Source organism: Symphodus melops (genome assembly GCF_947650265.1).
Source record: "Symphodus melops genome assembly, chromosome: 18".
Classification (NCBI taxonomy): Eukaryota; Metazoa; Chordata; class Actinopteri; order Labriformes; family Labridae; genus Symphodus; species Symphodus melops.
The window spans coordinates 12,556,347-12,577,504 of NC_136708.1; the positions used below are offsets into that span (position 1 = coordinate 12,556,347).

General features: G+C 38.5%; 2 protein-coding genes across 3 annotated transcripts; both read right to left on the reverse strand.

Annotated features, from left to right (window-relative positions):
- Positions 1-744: 744 nt before the first annotated feature.
- On the reverse strand, positions 745-10,471 carry LOC306839766 (4-galactosyl-N-acetylglucosaminide 3-alpha-L-fucosyltransferase 9-like). Of its 2 annotated transcripts, XM_079368650.1 has the most exons (3): positions 10,360-10,471; positions 4,394-4,438; positions 745-2,476 (listed from the first exon to the last, which is right to left on the reverse strand). In XM_079368650.1, the coding sequence occupies exon 3, from the start codon at positions 2,474-2,476 to the stop codon at positions 1,394-1,396; it is 1,083 nt and encodes a 360-aa protein (XP_079224776.1). In that variant the 5' UTR covers positions 4,394-4,438; positions 10,360-10,471; the 3' UTR covers positions 745-1,393. The 2 variants fall into 2 exon arrangements, with proteins under 2 accessions (XP_079224776.1, XP_079224775.1); XM_079368649.1 differs by lacking the exon at positions 10,360-10,471 and having other exon boundaries at positions 4,394-4,547.
- Positions 5,510-7,169, reverse strand: LOC306839626 (4-galactosyl-N-acetylglucosaminide 3-alpha-L-fucosyltransferase 9-like). The gene has a single exon (XM_079368415.1). The coding sequence runs from the start codon at positions 7,164-7,166 to the stop codon at positions 6,084-6,086; it is 1,083 nt and encodes a 360-aa protein (XP_079224541.1). The 5' UTR covers positions 7,167-7,169; the 3' UTR covers positions 5,510-6,083.
- Positions 10,472-21,158: the final 10,687 nt, after the last annotated feature.

Consider the following 21,158-nt stretch of genomic DNA (forward strand, 5'->3'; position numbering starts at 1 on the left):
TAAATTGACTAATTTTGGAGTCATAGCAATGACTTCCAGCAGCAGAGGAAGTGTCCAGGAGCATTGAGACAGAAGATGATAAAGCCTTAGGAAAGCCAACTGTAGAAGGGCTTGGTGCTTCTGTTGTTGGAGTTCTCACAGAGAATGTAGCAGGGCTGGGAGATACAGTATATAATGTTAAGTAGCCTAAATAAACTATATGCACAGTGTAGTGGCAATTCAGCAACCAAAAGATATGTCACTGCAGGGAATCTTAACAATTTCCAATTCTGGGGGAATAAAAGATGTCTTGTCTGTGTTTGACTATTTATTTGTGTACAGAGGTTTTTTTAAGTCACCTTGTGCGTGTTGGTTTTCTCAGAGAAGGAAGAGAAGACACTCAGGGTCAAATTGAACAAACCAGAAGGTTTAATAAAGCAAGGAAATACAATGCATATACCAAGGTGGTATATAGGTGGTTATTCTCAGCTGAGAGGTCCACCTCGCTGACCTGCAGGGCAGCCACAAACCAGAGAATGGACCACAAACGTCAGAAGTCACAAGATTATATACCTCCTCTAGAATGTTCGTCTGGTGTGTCAGCAGAAGTTTTAGCAGAAGTGGCGTGATGTTCAGTTTATGGTAAGGAAGGTGGCCTTGAGGTGTTGCAATATGAAGACATTCAGTACACAGTCAGTTCAGTGTTGCAGAGTTAGGACATCAATAGCGGAGGTTCATTGGCCTAAGAAAATAGTTTTAACAGTACAGTGTTTTCATGAATGGTTATATAAACAAACAGTGATGAGTGAGAGATTTAAAGTTGATACACAGTGTCAGGAGCATGTAAGCTTTGTGAGGAGGCGTGCATGTATAAAACATCACCTTAATTCAGCACAGACATAAAAGGGGCAGCTCCTACCCTCTTCTTAGATTCAAATGAGAGAAACAATTTGATTCTAAGGTAGAATCCCAGTTTCAGTTTTCACCTTGTTATCAGCTGCTGAATGTGAGGACAACACTGAGACACAGGAATGCGCACAGGCAGTGCGAGCAGTGACAGCAAGCGGGAGAGGTCCTCCTACTAAGCTTTTGCAAAAAGCTAGAAATGAGACAAAATAGGTTAGGGTGGCTTTCAATAGTCTACTAGAATCTGAAAAAAGCCATTCAAAGGAAAAGCCATACATTAAAACAAACATTGATGTATGATGTTTACTTTGAATTGCTTTTATCCAATGCTGTATCTACCTGTCTGCACAACACATTTACCTCTGGGTACTAATAAAGAAACCTTGAACCTTGATAGGAAGGCATAAAACCTACAATTTATAGGTGTCAACATGAGAAATATTCAAAAAATATGATACACAAACTTTGTGAAAACATCCTGTTAGATCTTCGAGTAATGTTCTTATTTCTATGAAGAGTACCAACTATAAAGGTTGTGATGCACATGGAAACTTTGGTCTTTTGATATGTGATCACAGGCGAGACAGATGGGTTGAGTGAATTCATTGTGGATTGACAGGAGATGAGGAGTGACTGAGTAGAACTTTCTCCACTCAAAGTAACGCATGTACTCTGTATTATTATTGTCCAAATGGAGGAGAAACTCTGCCAGTGCTTTAGGATTGGGGAAATCATTTACATGAATGAAAGCGTCAGAGGGAAGAAACTGCTTGTAGTTTGCTCTTGGAGGACCTAAAACTACAGGTATGGTCCCCGCCACAAGAGGTCCATTCACCTTCTCAGTGATGTAGTCTCTGTCGATTGAATTCTCAAAAGCAAGATAAAACTTACAGCTACCAATAGTTGGGTAATATTCATCATAGCCCAACCTGTGCCCAGTGTAAGCTGCACCAAAAAGCCTGACATCAATGTGTTTGGACAGTTCTTTATAATATTTTTCTCTCACAAGTGCTCCAGTTCCTGGGTGTTTGTTACTGACAATCCAGCAAACCAGCTTATCCTTCTTGGGCAGGACAAAGTCCTCTGTATCTTCTGTTTCCCTGATGGTGACCTCATTCCTAACTACAATGCCTGCATCTCTTCTATAGCTTAGTGTTAAGTTGAACAAGTTTTCCAGACCACCTTTCCTTGCAGTGTTTCTCGGAGATTCCACATTGAACCAAATCCACTTCTGAAAAGCTGGACGAGGACCTTGTGGCAAGTCTTTCAGATTCCATTGTATGTTTTTATGGTAGAAAATGACTCCCTGTGCTTTGTTGTAGAGGGCTCTGTCAACAGTCAGAACACAGCTATTGATGTTGTAGTACATAATGCAATCGTTGAAATCAAACTTCTCACCAAGGGGCCAGTACCACAGCAGGACTATGGGCTTTTCATTTGGATCCACACCTTCATAATGTTCCACTTCAACTGATGTCGATCGGCAAACATTCGATGAAGGCTCAAAATACAAACAGAATGTAACAACAGAGCAGACAAGGCCAACTGCAGCTAACATTCCCAACAACTTTGTTTGTTTGGAAGTGGTCATCTGTGGAAGGAGGGGAAAAAAATATTATTATCTCTTGGTGTTTAGATTATGAATTACAGCAAAAACTAAGCATATTGCACATTCTTTTTCACAAAGACAATGTTACATGACTCAAAGTTTGAGCTCTTCTACAGATTAGGTCAGCACTCTGTGTGATTCAGACAAACAACTCTTTTTTAGAAATATGTGTCTATTTTTTTCAAAGCTTTCCAAGGCACAAGCCTACTGTAAATTATGAAATAAAATACAAAGTATTCCATAGCAAATGTCAAATTGCACTTCAGCATAAAACGATGTGAACTGAACACTAAATTCAGACAGGTGTGCTTTGTTTGACAGTAAAGCTCAAAGTGTTGAGAAGAATAATTAGTTCAATTCAGCTTCTTTGGGGCAAAGTTTTGTCTAATTGAAACCTTTGACTGAGTTTAAGGTGTGATAAATCCATCACCTCGTCACAGAAGAGCACTTAGGAAGAGCCTGATATACTTAGATCCTAAAGAGAACTATACGTGCGTGTTCACTCCAAAAAAACATTGCACGTTTGGTTTGTGGGTGTTTTGCGGGTGATCTACTAAAATTATTTGCGTGAATGATAACAAGTACACACCTTGTGGAGGCGGCAGTATTTCAGTCAGGCTTTTGCGTATTCTACTGGTTTACCTCACGGAGAGTTTGGACGGAAAGCAGAACGACTGCAAGCGCAAAATAGGTATTAGTGAGACAGACAAATGAACGTCCAGTATTTTCGAGTTATACGTAGTAGATAGATCTGAATAAAACAAAAAGAACACATGGCATATCAGAAAACCATGGCATTAAAAAGGGCCTCTCTTTTCTTCCCTTCATTTTATGAATGAATTGTCATACATTGCAGGAGGTAGGCTCTGTGTCCTTTGTGGCACAGGCGCTCAGGCTCACCAGTCGGATCATTGCGCACCTGGCAGCAGGTCAGCACTGTGTCTGATCGGACTTAAATGCCTTTGCAAAAGAAGCACACCGGAGAGACGTGCCACCCGAGAAAATAGAAAGGTCCAGTTTCAATGTAATGTTGGCGAAAAGAGGGAAATATGAATACGTGTAAATGTTCCAATTCTTAAGAATGCAGAGGCTGTGAATGTTCTGTTATATTAGTTTTTATCATGGTGTTTTGTCATTTTTTCTGTCATTCGAAACATGTTCAAATCTGTGGGGGGAACAAAAACGATCTTAACGCCTTCTTTTATTGAGCATTATGTCTCTTCATAACTGCAGCCTGTTGTGCGTAACATTGGTCTTCTACTGGATAAGCACGTTCCTTTCAAACGTGTTAAATTCAGACAGTGTTACAATCACCGCAAGTTTTGCCAGGCTTGGTAAATCACATTGCTTGTAATTTCTTTGCATTTTCTGCTCCCAGTATGTTGTACGCTGAGGCAGAAATCCCTATCACACATTCATCAAGGCAAACAACTACATGGACTAATGGACAATAGGTGTTGTTTTGCTCTTATGAAAGACGCGATCTTCACTGTAGGTTAGTAGATTTGATGACACGTTTTTTTCGCTGGTGGTATCAAGTTTGCACACGTTTTAAGTAAGACACGCAAACCCTTAGTTAATCAGGCCCTCAGAGTTGTTATTATGTCACTGTTATCAATGTAAACTGCTCATGTAGGAAACGGGACTTGAATAGAAAAACTAGACGGACATAAATAAATAAAAAAAAACAGAGAATATGGGGGCAAGTTTCATCAGTTAACAAACATTTTAGCATTTAAAACATGTAAAAGAACTCTCTCCCTGATTTCCTTATCTAGTCACTGTCCTATGTCTCTAAGGCATACAAAACTGCAAATTCAATCTTTTAAAAGATAACTTTCAACATGTTTTTTAAGAATGTATATCATCACCACAGAAATAAAAACAAAGGGTTCTTACCTTTCCACAGAGCACAGGGCTAGATGTCTCTCTGTTAAGCTTGGTAGATGGAAAATTGTAGTAATATGTCATCCAGAAAAGAAGCAGCTCTGACAGCCAGTGCTTTGTAGTGAATCAGAATTGTCAACTCCCTCAGAGTCAGAGCCAGCTCCCATTGTTTATCCTTTCGCTGCTCACCTCTGACTGTGGGTTTGCAGTGTTGCCAGATCTCATGAGAGAAATAAGTAACCAGCTCTATGAAACAATCCCCAAAAAAGCAAGTTGGCTCCTCAAATAAATATAAGAAAGCCCAACAGGTATTGTGTAAAAGAGAAGCAACTTGATAACAGTAAATGTACACTTATTTTTGTTTTTAACAGTAGGTTGACATAGTCAACTTATCTTTTTTAAACTTTGAATAACTTTCTGAAAGCCCTGCAGCTGAGTATTTATCAACTAAAACCATATACATGCCAACTCTAAACACATGGAAAGGGAACATTTTTATTATTATTTTTGTAATTTTACCTATATTTAACAACGAAAGAAAACTCATTAAGATTACATTTCTCTTGTTCAAGAGTGTCCTGGACAAGACAGGCATCAGCACAATTACCAGAGTTTCAGACAGACAACAAGCAGCCGCACATACACTTACAAAAAAATGTTCCTTAGCCATTAAAAGACAGAAATAACGGATCTGAACAGTAAAAGAACATCTATACCTACAGCCAGATGTGTATGCCTCTTAGTCATTTAATTTCCTCTTAAAAGCATCCAATGACAGACGTTGAGCTCAGTTTCAGCTGTTTTTGTATTTTTTTTTTTTTTTTTTTAGTAAAGGGAGCAGAACATGTAAACACCCTTTTTTCTAGTTCTGTTCTGACTTTTGGAACAGACAATATTAAAAGGTCCTGGGATCATACATTTTAAGTTCCAGTACTCTGACTAAAGGAGGTAAGAAGGTTTGAATGAAGGAGACCTGAAACACACTTGAAAATTAGAATATGCCAGTGTTTAATAAGTGTTTCAGTCTGTGTAGGGTAAAAGAAGTCCATCCAACACGTTTATACAACAAACAGTGATGAGTGAGGAATTTAAAGTTACTGATGAACCTCAGCATTCCATGATACAGTGTCAGGAGCATGTAAGCTTTGTGAGGAGGCGTGCATGTATAAAACATCACCTTAATTCAGCACAGACATAAAAGGGGCAGCTCCTAGCCCCTTCTTAGATTCAAATGAGAGAAACAATTTGATTCTAAGGTAGAATCCCAGTTTCAGTTTTCACCTTTTTATCAGCTGCTGAATGTGAGGACAACACTGAGACACAGGAATGCGCACAGGCAGAGTGACAGCAAGCGGGAGAGGTCCTCCTACTAAGCTTTTGCAAAAAGCTAGAAATGAGACAAAATAGGTTAGGGTGTCTTTCAATAGTCTACTAGAATCTGAAAAAAGCCATTCAAAGGAAAAGCCATACATTAAAACAAACATTGATGTATGATGTTTACTTTGAATTGCTTTTATCCAATGCTGTATCTACCTGTCTGCACAACACATTTACCTCTGGGTACTAATAAAGAAACCTTGAACCTTGATAGGAAGGCATAAAACCTACAATTTATAGGTGTCAACATGAGAAATATTCAAAAAATATGATACACAAACTTTGTGAAAACATCCTGTTAGATCTTCGAGTAATGTTCTTATTTCTATGAAGAGTACCAACTATAAAGGTTGTGATGCACATGGAAACTTTGGTCTTTTGATATGTGATCACAGGCGAGACAGATGGGTTGAGTGAATTCATTGTGGATTGACAGGAGATGAGGAGTGACTGAATAGAACTTTCTCCACTCAAAGTAACGCATGTACTCTGTATTATTATTGTCCAAATGGAGGAGAAACTCTGCCAGTGCTTTAGGATTGGGGAAATCATTTACATGAATGAAAGCGTCAGAGGGAAGAAACTGCTCGTAGTTTGCTCTTGGAGGACCTAAAACTACAGGTATGGTCCCCGCCACAAGAGGTCCATTCACCTTCTCAGTGATGTAGTCTCTGTCGATTGAATTCTCAAAAGCAAGATAAAACTTACAGCTACCAATAGTTGGGTAATATTCATCATAGCCCAACCTGTGCCCAGTGTGAGCTGTTCCAAAAAGCCTGACATCAATGTGTTTGGACAGTTCTTTATAATATTTTTCTCTCACAAGTGCTCCAGTTCCTGGGTGTTTGTTACTGACAATCCAGCAAACCAGTTTATCCTTCTTGGGCAGGACAAAGTCCTCTGTATCTTCTGTTTCCCTGATGGTGACCTCATTCCTAACTACAATGCCTGCATCTCTTCTATAGCTTAGTGTTAAGTTGAACAAGTTTTCTAGGCCACCTTTCCTTGCAGTGTTTCTCGGAGATTCCACGTTGAACCAAATCCACTTCTGAAAAGCTGGACGAGGACCTTGTGGCAAGTCTTTCAGATTCCATTGTATGTTTTTATGGTAGAAAATGACTCCCTGTGCTTTGTTGTAGAGGGCTCTGTCAACAGTCAGAACACAGCTATTGATGTTGTAGTACATAAGGCAATCGTTGAAATCAAACTTCACACCAAGGGGCCAGTACCACAGCAGGACTATGGGCTTTTCATTTGGATCCACACCTTCATAATGTTCCACTTCAACTGATGTCGATCGGCAAACATTCGATGAAGGCTCAAAATACAAACAGAATGTAACAACAGAGCAGACAAGGCCAACTGCAGCTAACATTCCCAACAACTTTGTTTGTTTGGAAGTGGTCATCTGTGGAAGGAGGGGAAAAAAATATTATTATCTCTTGGTGTTTAGATTATGAATTACAGCAAAAACTAAGCATATTGCACATTCTTTTTCACAAAGACAATGTTACATGACTCAAAGTTTGAGCTCTTCTACAGATTCGGTCAGCACTCTGTGTGATTCAGACAAACAACTCTTTTTTCCTCTCTCAGGAATTCTCTTGATGGAGTAGTAACACCACCTCTTCTGTACACAACAATCGCCATTGCATGTGTGGTATTCTTTCCATCTCGTGTCTCTTCATTCTGGTCAAAGTTGTCAATGGCAGCATCAATTATCCCATGTTCTGATGTTCTTGATAGACCATTTGTTATGTAAACACGTTTGCTTCTCTGCAATTGATCTGCTGCTACAGATGTTAGAAACTGGCGCACTTCAGTGTAAGAGACACAATGACCCATTGTGTGTAGCTTGTTGATAAGGGCCTTGCTGCCAAACTCATGATGGATCATGATGCCCAGTCCAAGTGTGATAGGTGTACGGCTGTTGCAGCATTGTGCAATTAGATCATGGCAAAAGGTTATAACACTTATGTTATCCTTTGTAGCTGTGATCATCATTACATGTCTGAACTTTTTTAAATGCATGTGAACTAACACACCAGTTCACAAAATCATACAAAATGTCTGGTACATATTTCCTGCACTGGAGAAGGGACACCTTATCACTGCTTATGTAGAATTGAGGTTCATGCTCTACGTTTTCCCTTTCCTTAATATACCTGCAGCCTGGTGTAGGATTTGTGTATCACTTAGAGACTCTCTTCTCTGTGGAGGCATTTTCTCACTATCTTCTGTTATTATTTCTCTGAGGACAGCCGCTTCTTTCATTGCTTGACCAACAGTAATGCCACCAGAACAGATCAGATTAGACTTTCCAGGACATTCAATGAAAATCAGCTTATCTCCATAATGTTGGATCAACTTTGTTTTGAGTTCCCATGCTGAATACTTTGCAGGTTCTTCAGTAGTACTTACTTTTCCCACATAGCTCTGAGTTAGAGCGCTTAGTGTTGTGACGGTCATCTTCTTAGAAAAAATTGTCTGACTTAATTCTTCAGTTAGCTCAATGAAAGCTTTCTCATATTCATTTAAGCTATTTTCTGACAGTTTCCTTCTTGCTGCTGTGATGTTCCTTTGTGAAATATAGTGTCCCATGCAGCTTCTGTGATACTTTGGATCATAAGCAAATAGATCTGCATGAGCCAGGATTCGAAGATTAACTTTCTCATCAAACCTCTCTGAGGCTGCATTGAGGACCTTTGACCTGGTGCTTTCACCTGTGCCAGTGCTTATAGGGGTCAGACCTTCCTTCCTTGTGGCTTTTTGGCTGCAAATGAAGCACGAGCTGCAAATGTCAAATCCAGGTTCTCGGGAGAGTCTTTTGCCATGACATTGATCCCTTAATGGTTGTTGTTCAGTTGTAGTAGTAGTAGTAGTAGTAGTAGTAGTAGGCGGCACATAGTTACTTGAACTTGAGTAATTGGCCCTGCATGACCTATGATACGAGACTTTACACTTGAAGGACAATGTCATCTGAGTGGGGGGTCAGTCTCTTATGGAGCTCATCATCCCGTTCCTGGGCAACTTTTAATATGGTTTTAAGTCCCTCTAAAGTTGGGTTCTTGACATGAGGATTCCTTTTGTCTCCTTGTAGAGGTTTTTCACAAAATAAAGACAACTTTTCATCAAGTGCCTGCTTGCTTGCTGTCTCTGTTGGGTCCATTTTGACAGTGAACTATGGAAAATATAGAACAGTTAATTTGTGTTGCCTATTTGTACTTTTTATTGTATTTAATTTTTATACCATTCTTAGTAACATGAAATAAATCAAATTTAAGCTCTGCAACAAGATCCTTTACTATTTTGCATGCAATGCTAAGGATTGCTGACTTATAACATTGCTTCAGATAGGATATGAAGGGATTTGGATAGAATTGTGAAGCCACAGTGCTTCCCCTGCTCTCATTGGTGGATCTCAATTGACTTCAATTTACTTCTTAAAGTAACAGGCATCCATTTGTGGTTGCCCTGCCACACACTGCAATCAGTGAGTGTTGATGAATATGGTGCTGTACTTTGCTCAAATATAAAATTGCCTCAATATGGAATACATACTCCATATGTATTTTCCACACTTTTTGTAATAGGTGTATATATATCAAAGTGTAAAGTCTATTCCAACATGAAAATAGTTTTATGATTCCAGAGAAGGGGTTCATCTAAATCTCATTTGCAATAAAACTGTATCACATAACTTCAACGCAACAACTGGTTATTGTTTCATAGCATCTTAGGCAATGCAGTAACAGCTTATTTGACATGACTGTATGTTTTTTTTTGTAAATGAGAGAAATTACAGGTATCCTCACCACAAAAGTACAATTTCCGCCTAAACAATGTTATGTTTAGAGGACCATATTTCAATTTCTATTCTTCTTTCTATTTTTTTAATTTCTTTAGATAAATTACATTCTGACTCTTTGGTGATGTAGGATAGACACATGGTACATACCTCAGCAGATTTTATGAAGATAGGAGTGATTATTCTCAAATTATAGGCTTTTTTGTCACCTTTGGCCTATTCGGATTTGCCTTTTTTTAGAGATTGGGGTAGGTCTAAACAATAGCCCAAAAAACACATTTTGCACCAGAATGAAATTTCACAACAATCCATTTCATTAATGGGAGACCCTAAAGATAAGAAAAAACATGGTTGTGTTTTGTTCTACGTCGGGAAGGGGTATCTCGAAAACTAAGGCCTTTTTTGAGGACCTGCTACTAGACTATTAGTTAATCAGGCCCTCAGAGTGGTTATTATATCACTGTTATCAATGTAAACTGCTCATGTAGGAAACGGGACTTGAATAGAAAAACTAGACAGACATTAAAAAAAAAACAGAGAATATGGGGGCAAGTTTCATCAGTTAACAAACATTTTAGAATTTAAAACATGTAAAAGAACTCTCTCCCTGATTTCCTTATCTAGCCACTGTCCTATGTCTCTAAGGCATACAAAACTGCTAATTAAATCTTTTAAAAGATAACTTTCAACATATTTTTTAAGAATGTATATCATCACCACAGAAATAAAAACAAAGGGTTCTTACCTTTCCACAGAGCAGGCTAGATGTCTCTCTGTTAAGCTCGGTAGATGGAAAATGTAGTAATATGTCATCCAGAAAAGAAGCAGCTCTGAAAGCCAGTGCTTTGTAGTGAATCAGAATTGTCAACTCCCTCAGAGTCAGAGCCAGCTCCCATTGTTTTTCCTTTCGCTGCTCACCTCTGACTGTGGGTTTGCAGTGTTGCCAGATCTCATGAGAGAAATAAGTAACCAGCTCTATGAAACAATCCCCAAAAAAGCAAGTTGGCTCCTCAAATAAATATAAGAAAGCCCAACAGGTATTGTGTAAAAGAGAAGCAACTTGATAACAGTAAATGTACACTTATTTTTGTTTTTAACAGTAGGTTGACATAAACATAGTCAACTTATCTTTTTTAAACTTTGAATAACTTTCTGAAAGCCCTGCAGCTGAGTATTTATCAACTAAAACCATATACATGCCAACTCTAAACACATGGAAAGGGAACATTTTTATTATTATTTTTGTAATTTTACCTTTATTTAACCACGAAAGAAAACTCATTGAGATTACATTTCTCTTGTTGAAGAGTGTCCTGGACAAGACAGGCATCAGCACAATTACCAGAGTTTCAGACAGACAACAAGCAGCCGCACATACACTTACAAAAAAATGTTCCTTAGCCATTAAAAGACAGAAATAACGGATCTGAACAGTTAAAGCACATCTATACCTACAGCCAGATGTGTATGCCTCTTAGTCATTTAATTTCCTCTTAAAAGTTTCAGTTTCAGTTTCAGTTTGTATTTGTATTTTCTTTTTTTTCTTTTTTTAGTAAAGGGAGCAGAACATGTAAACACCCTTTTTTCTAGTTCTGTTCTGACTTTTGGAACAGACAATATTAAAAGGTCCTGGGGCCTTTTGGGGACACCAAGGGGCCAGTACCACAGCAGGACTATGGGCTTTTCATTTGGATCCACACCTTCATAATGTTCCACTTCAACTGATGTCGATCAGCAAACATTCAATGCCTCTTAGTCATTTAAATTACTCTTTAAAGTGTTCAACAAGAGAAGTTTGCTAAGTTTCAGCTCTTTTTGTGATGTTTTTTTTAGTAAAGAGAGCAGAACATTTTAACATTTTTTTTTAGTTCCATTCTGACTTTTGAAAGAGACAATAAGAAAAGGTCCTGGGATTGAAGATTATAAGTTCCTATACTCTACTAACAGAGGAGGTTGGAAGCAATGAAGGAAACAGACCAAGATAGATATGAATCAGTATCAGCTTTATTGGGCACAGCAGCTCAATAGTCAACCTTTTACCTGCATAAGGGTGTGTTCTTTAACAAAGCAAGTTCACCACCTTTGTTCGGAAGATGAAGCTAAACCAACTCTGGAAACAAAAGAGTTCAGCCAATCCTACAAGTTCAACTAAATGATGAATGAATTAAACAAAAGTGAGTGAATGACCCTGTATGGCAGGAAAGTCTACTTGAGCAAACATTTTTGAACAGTGAACTGAAAATTATTCAGAAGAGCTGAAATGAAAACCAAATGTTTTAATCCAAATGTATGAAATACAAATAAAAAGAACACTAAAAAGCAAATTTTCACATTTGTAAAGTAAAACTATCAGTGGGTATTTTGCTTAAAAAGACGGATGTTTTAATTGAAGTACTGTAGAGGAACCCCAGGACAATTAACTAAACATTTTCACCTCTTATTCTACCTCTGAAAAGTTTTTTATACAATATTTTCTATAGATCACAAAAAAGTTTCTAAACGTACTTTAGATGAGTGATAGAAACATGGAAAGCATGTATTGTTTTGTTATTTTGATCTGAATAGCATGTGATATTTTCATTGACCTCAATTATTGGGCTACATTACTTAATGTTTAAACTTTGATAAAATGACAAAATGTTTTTTTTTACTGTCATCAGAATGACATTATATCTGCATCATACCTGTTTACCTTTGTTTTGACTGTGAATTAAGATTTCAGCCATGTCTTTGTTACCACCTGGTTCAGGGCTGGCAACAAAGAGGGAGACCACACAAAGATACTCAGTAAACTTATAAAACGTATATCTTGTTAACTGAAACAATCAAACATATGAATTAACTTCAGTAGAAACACATAAACCACTGATAGTTGATCCAGCAGGCCAAGTGCATCTGCCTTTCTGAAGGCCCTACTCAGCTGAGTAGTTAACTGAATGGTCTACCCTCAGATAGATTAGAGCTGAGAGTTTCACGAGGTCCTGTTGGGAGGCACATCCAAGCCACAGGAGCGTCTCCTATAACTCTCGCTCGTGGGTCCGCTAAACTGAGTTACAATTGAGTTATTTAACACTTCACCTCCAAATAAGCAACCAACAGACTTTTTTTTTTTTTGTTAACCGTGAAAGACCTTTGAGATGAATTGACTGGGACCAGGCCAGAAGACCGAGTTTCTGCGAATTAATCAATATGGACAAGAATCGTAAAATCTCTGGGAAGGAACCTCGTGTTTGGACCTGGAAATCTTCAAGAAAGCCATAAAACTGACAAGAGACCTTTTGGTTTATCAAACTAAAAGACTTAAGTTTGTGTATCAAGCAAATGTCCATTTAATTTCTGGTTTCCATATCTATGTTTTTCAGGTTAAAAGTGACAGTTTGATACGATTTATGTTTTCATACGATATATATTACTCAAGTTAAGTAATAATTGTTTAAACGTTAGTTCTTGGATTTAAACGGAACATCTTCCTCCAACCTTGTGGTCAGCATTGTATAAGACACATACAACTTTTAAACATGTATGTAGACTCTGTATAATCATATTGCACGTTACCATATATTTAGAGGGTAACATTATCTTTTCTGTGTTTTCATACTATGGATCTATGATGCATTTCCTCTGATTAATTGATTAACAGTGTACTTTGAATTACAGATTTCAAGAATATTTTCCTGAATGTTCAGAGATGACTCTCACAATGTCTTAACTCAGAGCACTCATATTAAGTTAATTGGTGACGTCATAAAGTGTTTTATTTGCTTTAATTCTTTTTTAATTTAGTTATAAGTAACTCTTGAGTTGTTGGAGCCTTGTCTCACGATGGGTGGAGCAAAGCCCCCCTTTTCTGCCTGTTGCAAGTTGCAAAGGATGAGACAAGAGGAGTTGAGTTGAGTTCTGTTTTTGTTGAGGTGTGTTGCGTCTTGTTTGAGTCTTCTTTGTTTCTCGTTTTTCTGATTCTCAAGAAAGTGATCTGATCTGATCTGGTCTGATCATTTCTCTCAAGATATCAGTCTTTTGTGTTTTTATTTTTAAGCCACACATAACCTTACGTCGTTTTTTCGTTTTTAAGTATTTTCATTCATCGTCTTTACTGACTCAATCTAACTTGGTTTGGCCAACAAGATTTTGAGTTAGATAATTTTTGCAAGAGTTTAATCCATTTTTGATCCACTCGGAGCCGCTGAGCTCGACACCCTGCCTCAGCTGTTTAGACCCTTGCTTGCCCTCATAGACGTAGTATATACGTAATATACGTAGACCCCTCATAGACTGACGCTGTCTATTGGAGCTGCCATGCAGCGCGGCCGCAGTCTTGAAAAGGTTCTCCCGTTCTGCATTCATTTCCATTGAGGAAGTCGATCCTCAATTACAAAAATAATCATAACGCCCGAATTTCTGAATGAAAAACATGTATTTTCATGCCAAAACACTTATGCTCTAACAAAGACATATGGTAGGCTATGGCTTATTGATAAATGTATGAATGAATGAATTCGATATTTTAGTGAAGAAACAAGCATGATTGTTCATTTGAATTTATTAACTGCATAGAACATTTCCAAAAATATTGTTTCCCTTGTCTTACATATATTGTAAATGCTGTCATGCTTTGTATATTCCTTCAACCCAATATGTTTGACAAGGTTACAGTCTTGCTTTTTCTGTAAATAGTTGAATACCAACAGTCCTTTATATATTTCCATTTATTATTTTAAATATTATTATTAATATTATTATTATTTTAGCTACATCACTTCAATCAATCAATCATTCAATCAATCAATCAATCTTTATTTATATAGCGTCAATTCATAACAGGCGTTATCTCGAGACACTTTACAAAAGCAGGTAAAGGACCTTACTGTTTGTCTGTTAACATTAACAAAAGAGCAGGTAACAAGACCATGCTCATTGTTATGTTTACAAAAAGCAGGTAAAGGACCTTACTTATGGCTATATTACAAGAGCCCAGCTTAATCCGTCATAGCGTGGCAAGAAAAAACTTCCTTTTAACAGGCAGAAATCTTCAGCAGACCCGGGCGCATGACGGAACAGCCATCTGCTAAACTGGGCTTGAAAATGGGATGGGGGAGATGGGACAAGATGCAGAAAGAAGAATAGGATAGGATAGGTTGGGGGGGGGTCTGGGCAGGCCATCCTCGGGGGGGGGGTTGTTTGGGCAGGCCATCCTCACCAACAGTCCCAAGGAACCTAAGAGAGCTCAGGAGCTCCCAGAAAATGGAGAGGTTAGAATATAAAGATAGTGACAAGCAGTAATAAGATATGAAAGCTGGGAGAGAAAGAGGGAGAGAGAGATAAGAGATCCTGGTGCCAGTTCCCCCGGTAGTCTAGGCCTATAGCAGCATAACTATGAGCTGGTCCTAAGCCAGCCCTAACTATAAGATTTATCAAAAAGAAAAGTTTTAAATCTATTCTTAAAAGTACCTAGTGTGTCTGCCTCCCGGACCCCGACTGGTAGACGATTCCAAAGGAGCGGTGCCTGATAACTAAAGGCTCTACCTCCCATAGTACTTTTAGAGACTACAGGCACCACAAGCAGGCCTGCATTCTGGGAACGCAATGTTCTTGTCGGATAGTACGGTGCAATTAACTCTTTAAGATAGGATGGTGCCTGACCGTTTAGAGCTTTGTAGGTGAGCAGAAGGATTTTAAATTCTATTCTAGATTTTATAGGGAGCCTGTGGAGAGAAGCCAATACAGGAGTAATGTGGTCCCTTTTCCTAGTTCTAGTCAGAACACGAGCTGCAGCGTTTTGGACGAGTTGGAGGGTCTTTAGAGATTTACCATAGCACCCTGCTAAAATAGAATTATGGTAATCCAACCTGGAGGTAACAAATGCATGAACTAATTTTTCAGCATCATTTTGTGACAGGATCTGCCTGATCTTAGAGATGTTACGAAGGTGAAAATAAGCTGTCCTTGAAATTTGTTTAATGTATGAATCAAAGGACATATCCTGATCAAACAGAACTCCTAGGTTCCTAACAGTGGTACTAGAGGCTACGCTAATACTACTAAGGGCCGTCATATCGGCAGAGAAAGTCTCTCTAAGGTTCTTAGGTCTTCACAAAACAGATCCCAGGAATTTTTTAGAGCAGTGGCGACACTGTCGCTGTATTTGTCAAGAAGGTAAGGAAAGCATTTAGCTTGCGGATTAAGGTGAATACCGTGACTGAGGTGGCCAAGTAAGAGTGAGTAACTGATATTTGTTGCATCTATCTGCCGGAGATAGCAGGGAAGAAGAAGATAATTTTTTTGTATTTATTTGCTGCAGGCAATGATGCCTAGAAGGAAAATGAGTCGAGTGTGATACCTGGAACTCAATGGAGGTACCAGATTCTGAAGTTTTCTCTTCCGAAAGAGGGATACTAAGCTCTGAGAAGGCTTCTGTTATGGTGCTGAGCCCGTACTCAGGAGGATATGATGATGGAGTGAAGAGGAAATTGTCAAGGAGATGAAATAAGTAGTGGAGTTTGGAAAAGTTGATTAGGCTCCAGCGACGACTTTCTGAAACTGATTCAAAGATTATTTTGGACTGCATCCACTTCTTCCGAAGGTGATTCGAACAACAAAATAATATGCTCCTTTCCCGCATGCCCTGAAGTAACACCAGAAGATTGGATGGATGGGTAGGACTCTGAAGGCCTTTGTTATTTCTGCTTTGTTAGCCGGGAGCCGTGGCCAGCTAAGCAAATCCGAGTGCTGGCATGGTTGATGGATGCATGTGCATGGATAAGTCAGAACAAGTCAGAAAATGTGGCCCATGTTAGACTGAGAAGAGGCCTATGATCAGCATCTTTTTCTGAAGCATTTTCTGGTTGCTATATCGGCTGTGCTTGGCAGTATTGTATTGATAAAGTGAAGGTATCTGAAATTGTCAAAAACGTGTGCATATACCATTCCAACTTATCCTCATATATACAGTATCATGTGCATTGTCTCATGGTACTAAAGCAATGATATATTAGATATATGAACTTCGATCCAGCTAAGTGGACAAGGAGAAGAGTTACCAGGAGGTGCCTGGAAGTATAATGTCCCCAGAGGCCCATTATAAGCTTCTCTTAGGTGTCATCCACTATCAGTGAGGCTTGGAATCAATAGGAGATATGCCCGCTGGCCAATAATGAGTGTAGCACTGGGCAAACGTCAATCTCTCATTGCTCCCAAGAGACATAAGAAGCAAGGGAGATCGAAGGCACCATGGGCCAATTGGACATTTCCTTTGTTTCTGAGATACTTCAACATAGTTGTGAAAGCATCAACTTTGATTTGATATTGTCTTCTAAGTTATTCTGGCACTACTAATACAGTCTTGTTTGACACCATGTTTTCTGACATTTTATTGATGCATGTTTATTTATTTTTTTGGTAGACTACATACTTATTCTTCACTGCATTCCAGTAATATTATTTCTTCCACAGTCATGTGTAATCCTGATCATCTCTCTAACTTGAGGTAACAGCATCTGAAGAAATTCTCAAGTGATCTTTGAGAATTTTGAGAATCATTGAAGGGACATTTGAAAAATATATATAAAAGAGACAGAAGTGCTGTTGTGAATCTGAAAATAGTATGTAATATCGTTGCTGTGTATATAATTCTGAAAAGTTAGGTCATTGGAGTGTGTGAGTGCAGTGCAATGGTGGGACAACTTTGGGAGGTTACTGTGGATCTTAAGAGCTCAGTAGTACAATCATGCTTTTGGTTCAGTAATCTCCTTAGTGGTGGGTGACCAGATTGGAAGTAAAGGAAATTTTTGGAAACACAATTGCATGTTGGAACGTTTCAGAAACAGAGAAGTAGAGATAAGATCTAATCTTGTTTACACAAAGTTTCAGACTTTCCCAAGAACAGCGCTGCATTTCTCTATAGCTACAGGCTGTGAAAAATGTGTTCCTGTCATCGGCATAGATAAGGCTGAACTGAAATGGGCACTCTGTGATCTATTCAATGCCCTTATTTGAAAGCCTTGTCTCAACTCTGTAAAACTGGTTGATGGGGATTTTTAAAATGGTTGTGCTTCGCCCATCTTGATATGGGTCTGAGCTGATTTTTTTTAATTATGGTCTGTTGATTAATATCTTGCAGGTTGGGATTTTGATGGACTCCCATGATTTTCATTGCTGTTTTTGTGATTATTTGGGCCTGTGATTGAGTTTGGGCCTAGGTAGTTTGAAAAAGATGCTTGTAGTTTCTGAAAGGACAAAAAAGATGGAAAAGATTGACTTTTCAGTGATGAAACTTTACTACACAAGAAAAACCCTGAAAAAACCCTTTATGGAAGTAAACATTCTGGATTTTTAGCTCTTGAAAAATCTTTCTTTCTTTGGTTCTTGATTGTTTACTCTCAATCAAGAAACAATGGGTGTAAAAAGTGAAATGAAGGTGAGATCATTGACTGTAAGAGAGGCTGGTGAAAGAGTGCAGCCCAATTTGAGGCGGTCAACGGTAGCCTCCATTATACGCATCTTTCAACAAACCAACAGGTAAGTATTGCATTTTACATGGATTGTTTCTATTCTCACTTGACATATCAATAAGGCCATACAGTAATGCATGTGTTGATTTTTTTTGTCCCTCTAAAGAATGCAATGTCTTCCTCCCTCTGGGGGAAGAGGAAAGCACCTCAATGATGATCAAGAGCTTGCCATTGTAGAAATGGTTGTTGCAAATAATGCACTAAAACTGCATGAAATTCAAACTAGAATTGTGGAGGACCAAGAGATATTTGACAATGTTGATAGTATCAGCCTCAGAACTATTATGCGGACATTGTCTGAACACCGAGTGCGCTCTACACTGTTCCCTTTGAGAGGAACAGTGAGAGAGTCAAAGAGCTACGACGACAATATATCCAGGTATAGTACTGTATAGTCAATTCAATGTCCAGTTCTATAAGCTTTGCACTTTGCAAATAGGTAACCTACACAGTAATAGTTTACAGTGCAGTATGGTATACAGCAATGAGATTGACATAAACTGTGTTGGAGGCCAACCAGGCCCCCACATGAATTCATATATATAGATGGGGCAGGAATCAATCTGGCCAAAAGACGTTGACGTGGATGAAAGGTAACTGGAAAAAGGGTTTTATTCCAGGTGCATCACCTTGGATAATATCAGATACGATGTAGATGAAAACATGTGGCCTAATCCTGAAGATCGCAGAGATTAGATGCAGTAATTTTGTGCTTTAATTTAATTCCCCCCCTTTTATCTGGGCTGCTGTTTTTCTTTTTCTGTTCAGAATGTTTGTGTATTTCATGGATATTTAGTTCACTGCAAGCAATACTGTAAAACAGGAGGATAAACAGGATAAACATTAAACTCAAAATATCATAATATGACAGAAGTAGTAGTTATTTCACACAAGTAGAGAACACCTTTGTTGTCAGGACAATGCACACAAAGAGACCTAAAGAATGCAAATTATACCACTCCGAAAAAAAAAAATCTTTACTTCTAACTTGATCCAGGAGAAAGACCATAAAATAATGATTTGACTAAGAGGCAGTTATAAAAGAGGGAGGATCTAATTCTGACTAATATACAGTAATTGTATAGACTGCTTTGATGGCTTGCTCCTGGAACAATGAACTCTAATAAACATAATTTAAATGTAAACTAACACAAAATGTGACACCCAAACACAATGTTAACAGTGTCAGAAATGCAGTCTTGGTATCAGATATTGAGGGACTGTTGTCCCTCTGTTTCTTTGCCCATCTGTCTGTGCTTTTCTCCCGCATATAATATTGTTTATTTGCATCCCTCTCTTTCATTCTCTCCTTATGTGACTTGACTCACCTGTCAGCAAGAGGAGATTTAATAAACCCACAATGCATTATCTATCACTGAGCATATGCAGCAAAACAAACACAAACACACAATGAGGCTATGCCTCTCACCTTGCCCTCAAATGACCAAAGCAGTGTTTTGTATTCTGACATAAATATATAGACATGTATGAAGACACGGCTTAATTTCCGTATATAGGTTATACATTAAATGTAATAAAAATGATAAACAACATGGAGCTCGAGCTTTGTTTTTTTGTTTTTTTACATTTTTCTATAAAAATGTGTTGTTGTAAGTTCAAATAATTTAGTTCAAATTCTCTAAAAGTTAAGGAAAGGTAGGTCAATGCTTCCTTGATAACCTCCTTTAGCATAGAAAACACCAGACCATCCTTTACGAAAGGAGATGAGCAAGTGCCCCACAATTCCTTGCGGCCGCAACTTTTAAAGCAACTTGCGCATCCGACCATTCACGAAAACTAGCAATCTGTTGGAGGAGAAATGTGGAGACAATCTGCCAACTCATAGTAGTTTCGTCGCATGGTTCCAACGAGAATTCACCCATGGGGTTTTTGCATTGGATTTTGGATCATTGCAGAAAATAAGCTCTGTGACAAACACGTTTCTGGTGCATAGCTGTTTTGTTCAGCTGGATAATCTTTACAGATGATGTCATGACCATTATGCTTCATTGATCTAACCAGCGGTTGATATAGACCTACAGTACAGTTAGGCACTGAGAAGATGTATGCAAATAAAACATCACCATAATCAATCAGCAGCCACAAAGTAGCAGCAACAGGTGGTCATTTGGCAGCAAAAGAAAAACAAGACTTATTTCTGAAATAAAAACCAGGCCGCAACTGTAGGACATTTTGATAATGAGGCCATAAAAGGAGGAGTCCGAAGTGTTTGTAGAAACATTGAAATGCACACAATGAACTCTAACAATGAACATATGTTAGACTTTGTGTCGTTAAAGCATCCAAAATGTGTTATATCGATATGTTTTCTATATTTCCTCAAATGTACTGCTCAGCATTTAACCATCTGCTGTGTGGGCAAAAACCCTGCCAAGTGAACAAGGCGCTTATTAACTATTAAACACCTCACTGCAGGGAACCCAAACCACACACACACACACACACACACACACACACACACACACACACACACACACACACACACACACACACACTACTGTCTACAAACAACACGCACTTATTCACACAAAGATGCACAAATGCAAGTTCATTGGAAGAATGGACTGAAGTCTTACTGCAGAGTCAGTGGCCTCTTGGTTTTTCCTATAGTCACAGTGAAATTAGATCCCGCTCTTTGTCCTCTGTAAGGACGATGTACACTACAAAAAACCCCACAACAGCCAGTCTATGTCCCTCGTGAGCGCGAACAGACGGACAGATGATTGACTTAGTAAGCAGAGTGTGAGTACACCTGATTCAGCTCCACCACAGACAGCTGAGTTGTTGAAACATGCTTCCTTTGCTGTGGGATGTACGATCATGGGAGAAGATGCATACAACTTGTTTTAGATTCAGATTTAGATTTAGATTAGTTTCTCAAGGAGCTCCTATAGTTGTGGATTCTGACCTCCGATCATAATTAGAGTCAACATAACAGTCATGGCAGAGAAAAGGATTAAGAAAAGGAAAATATTTAACCTGTGTCTGTTTTTACTGCTTTATATTTTTTCTACATCACTGTAGAATGGATGAGAAATCCATAATAAGGCGTCCACTTTCCCTT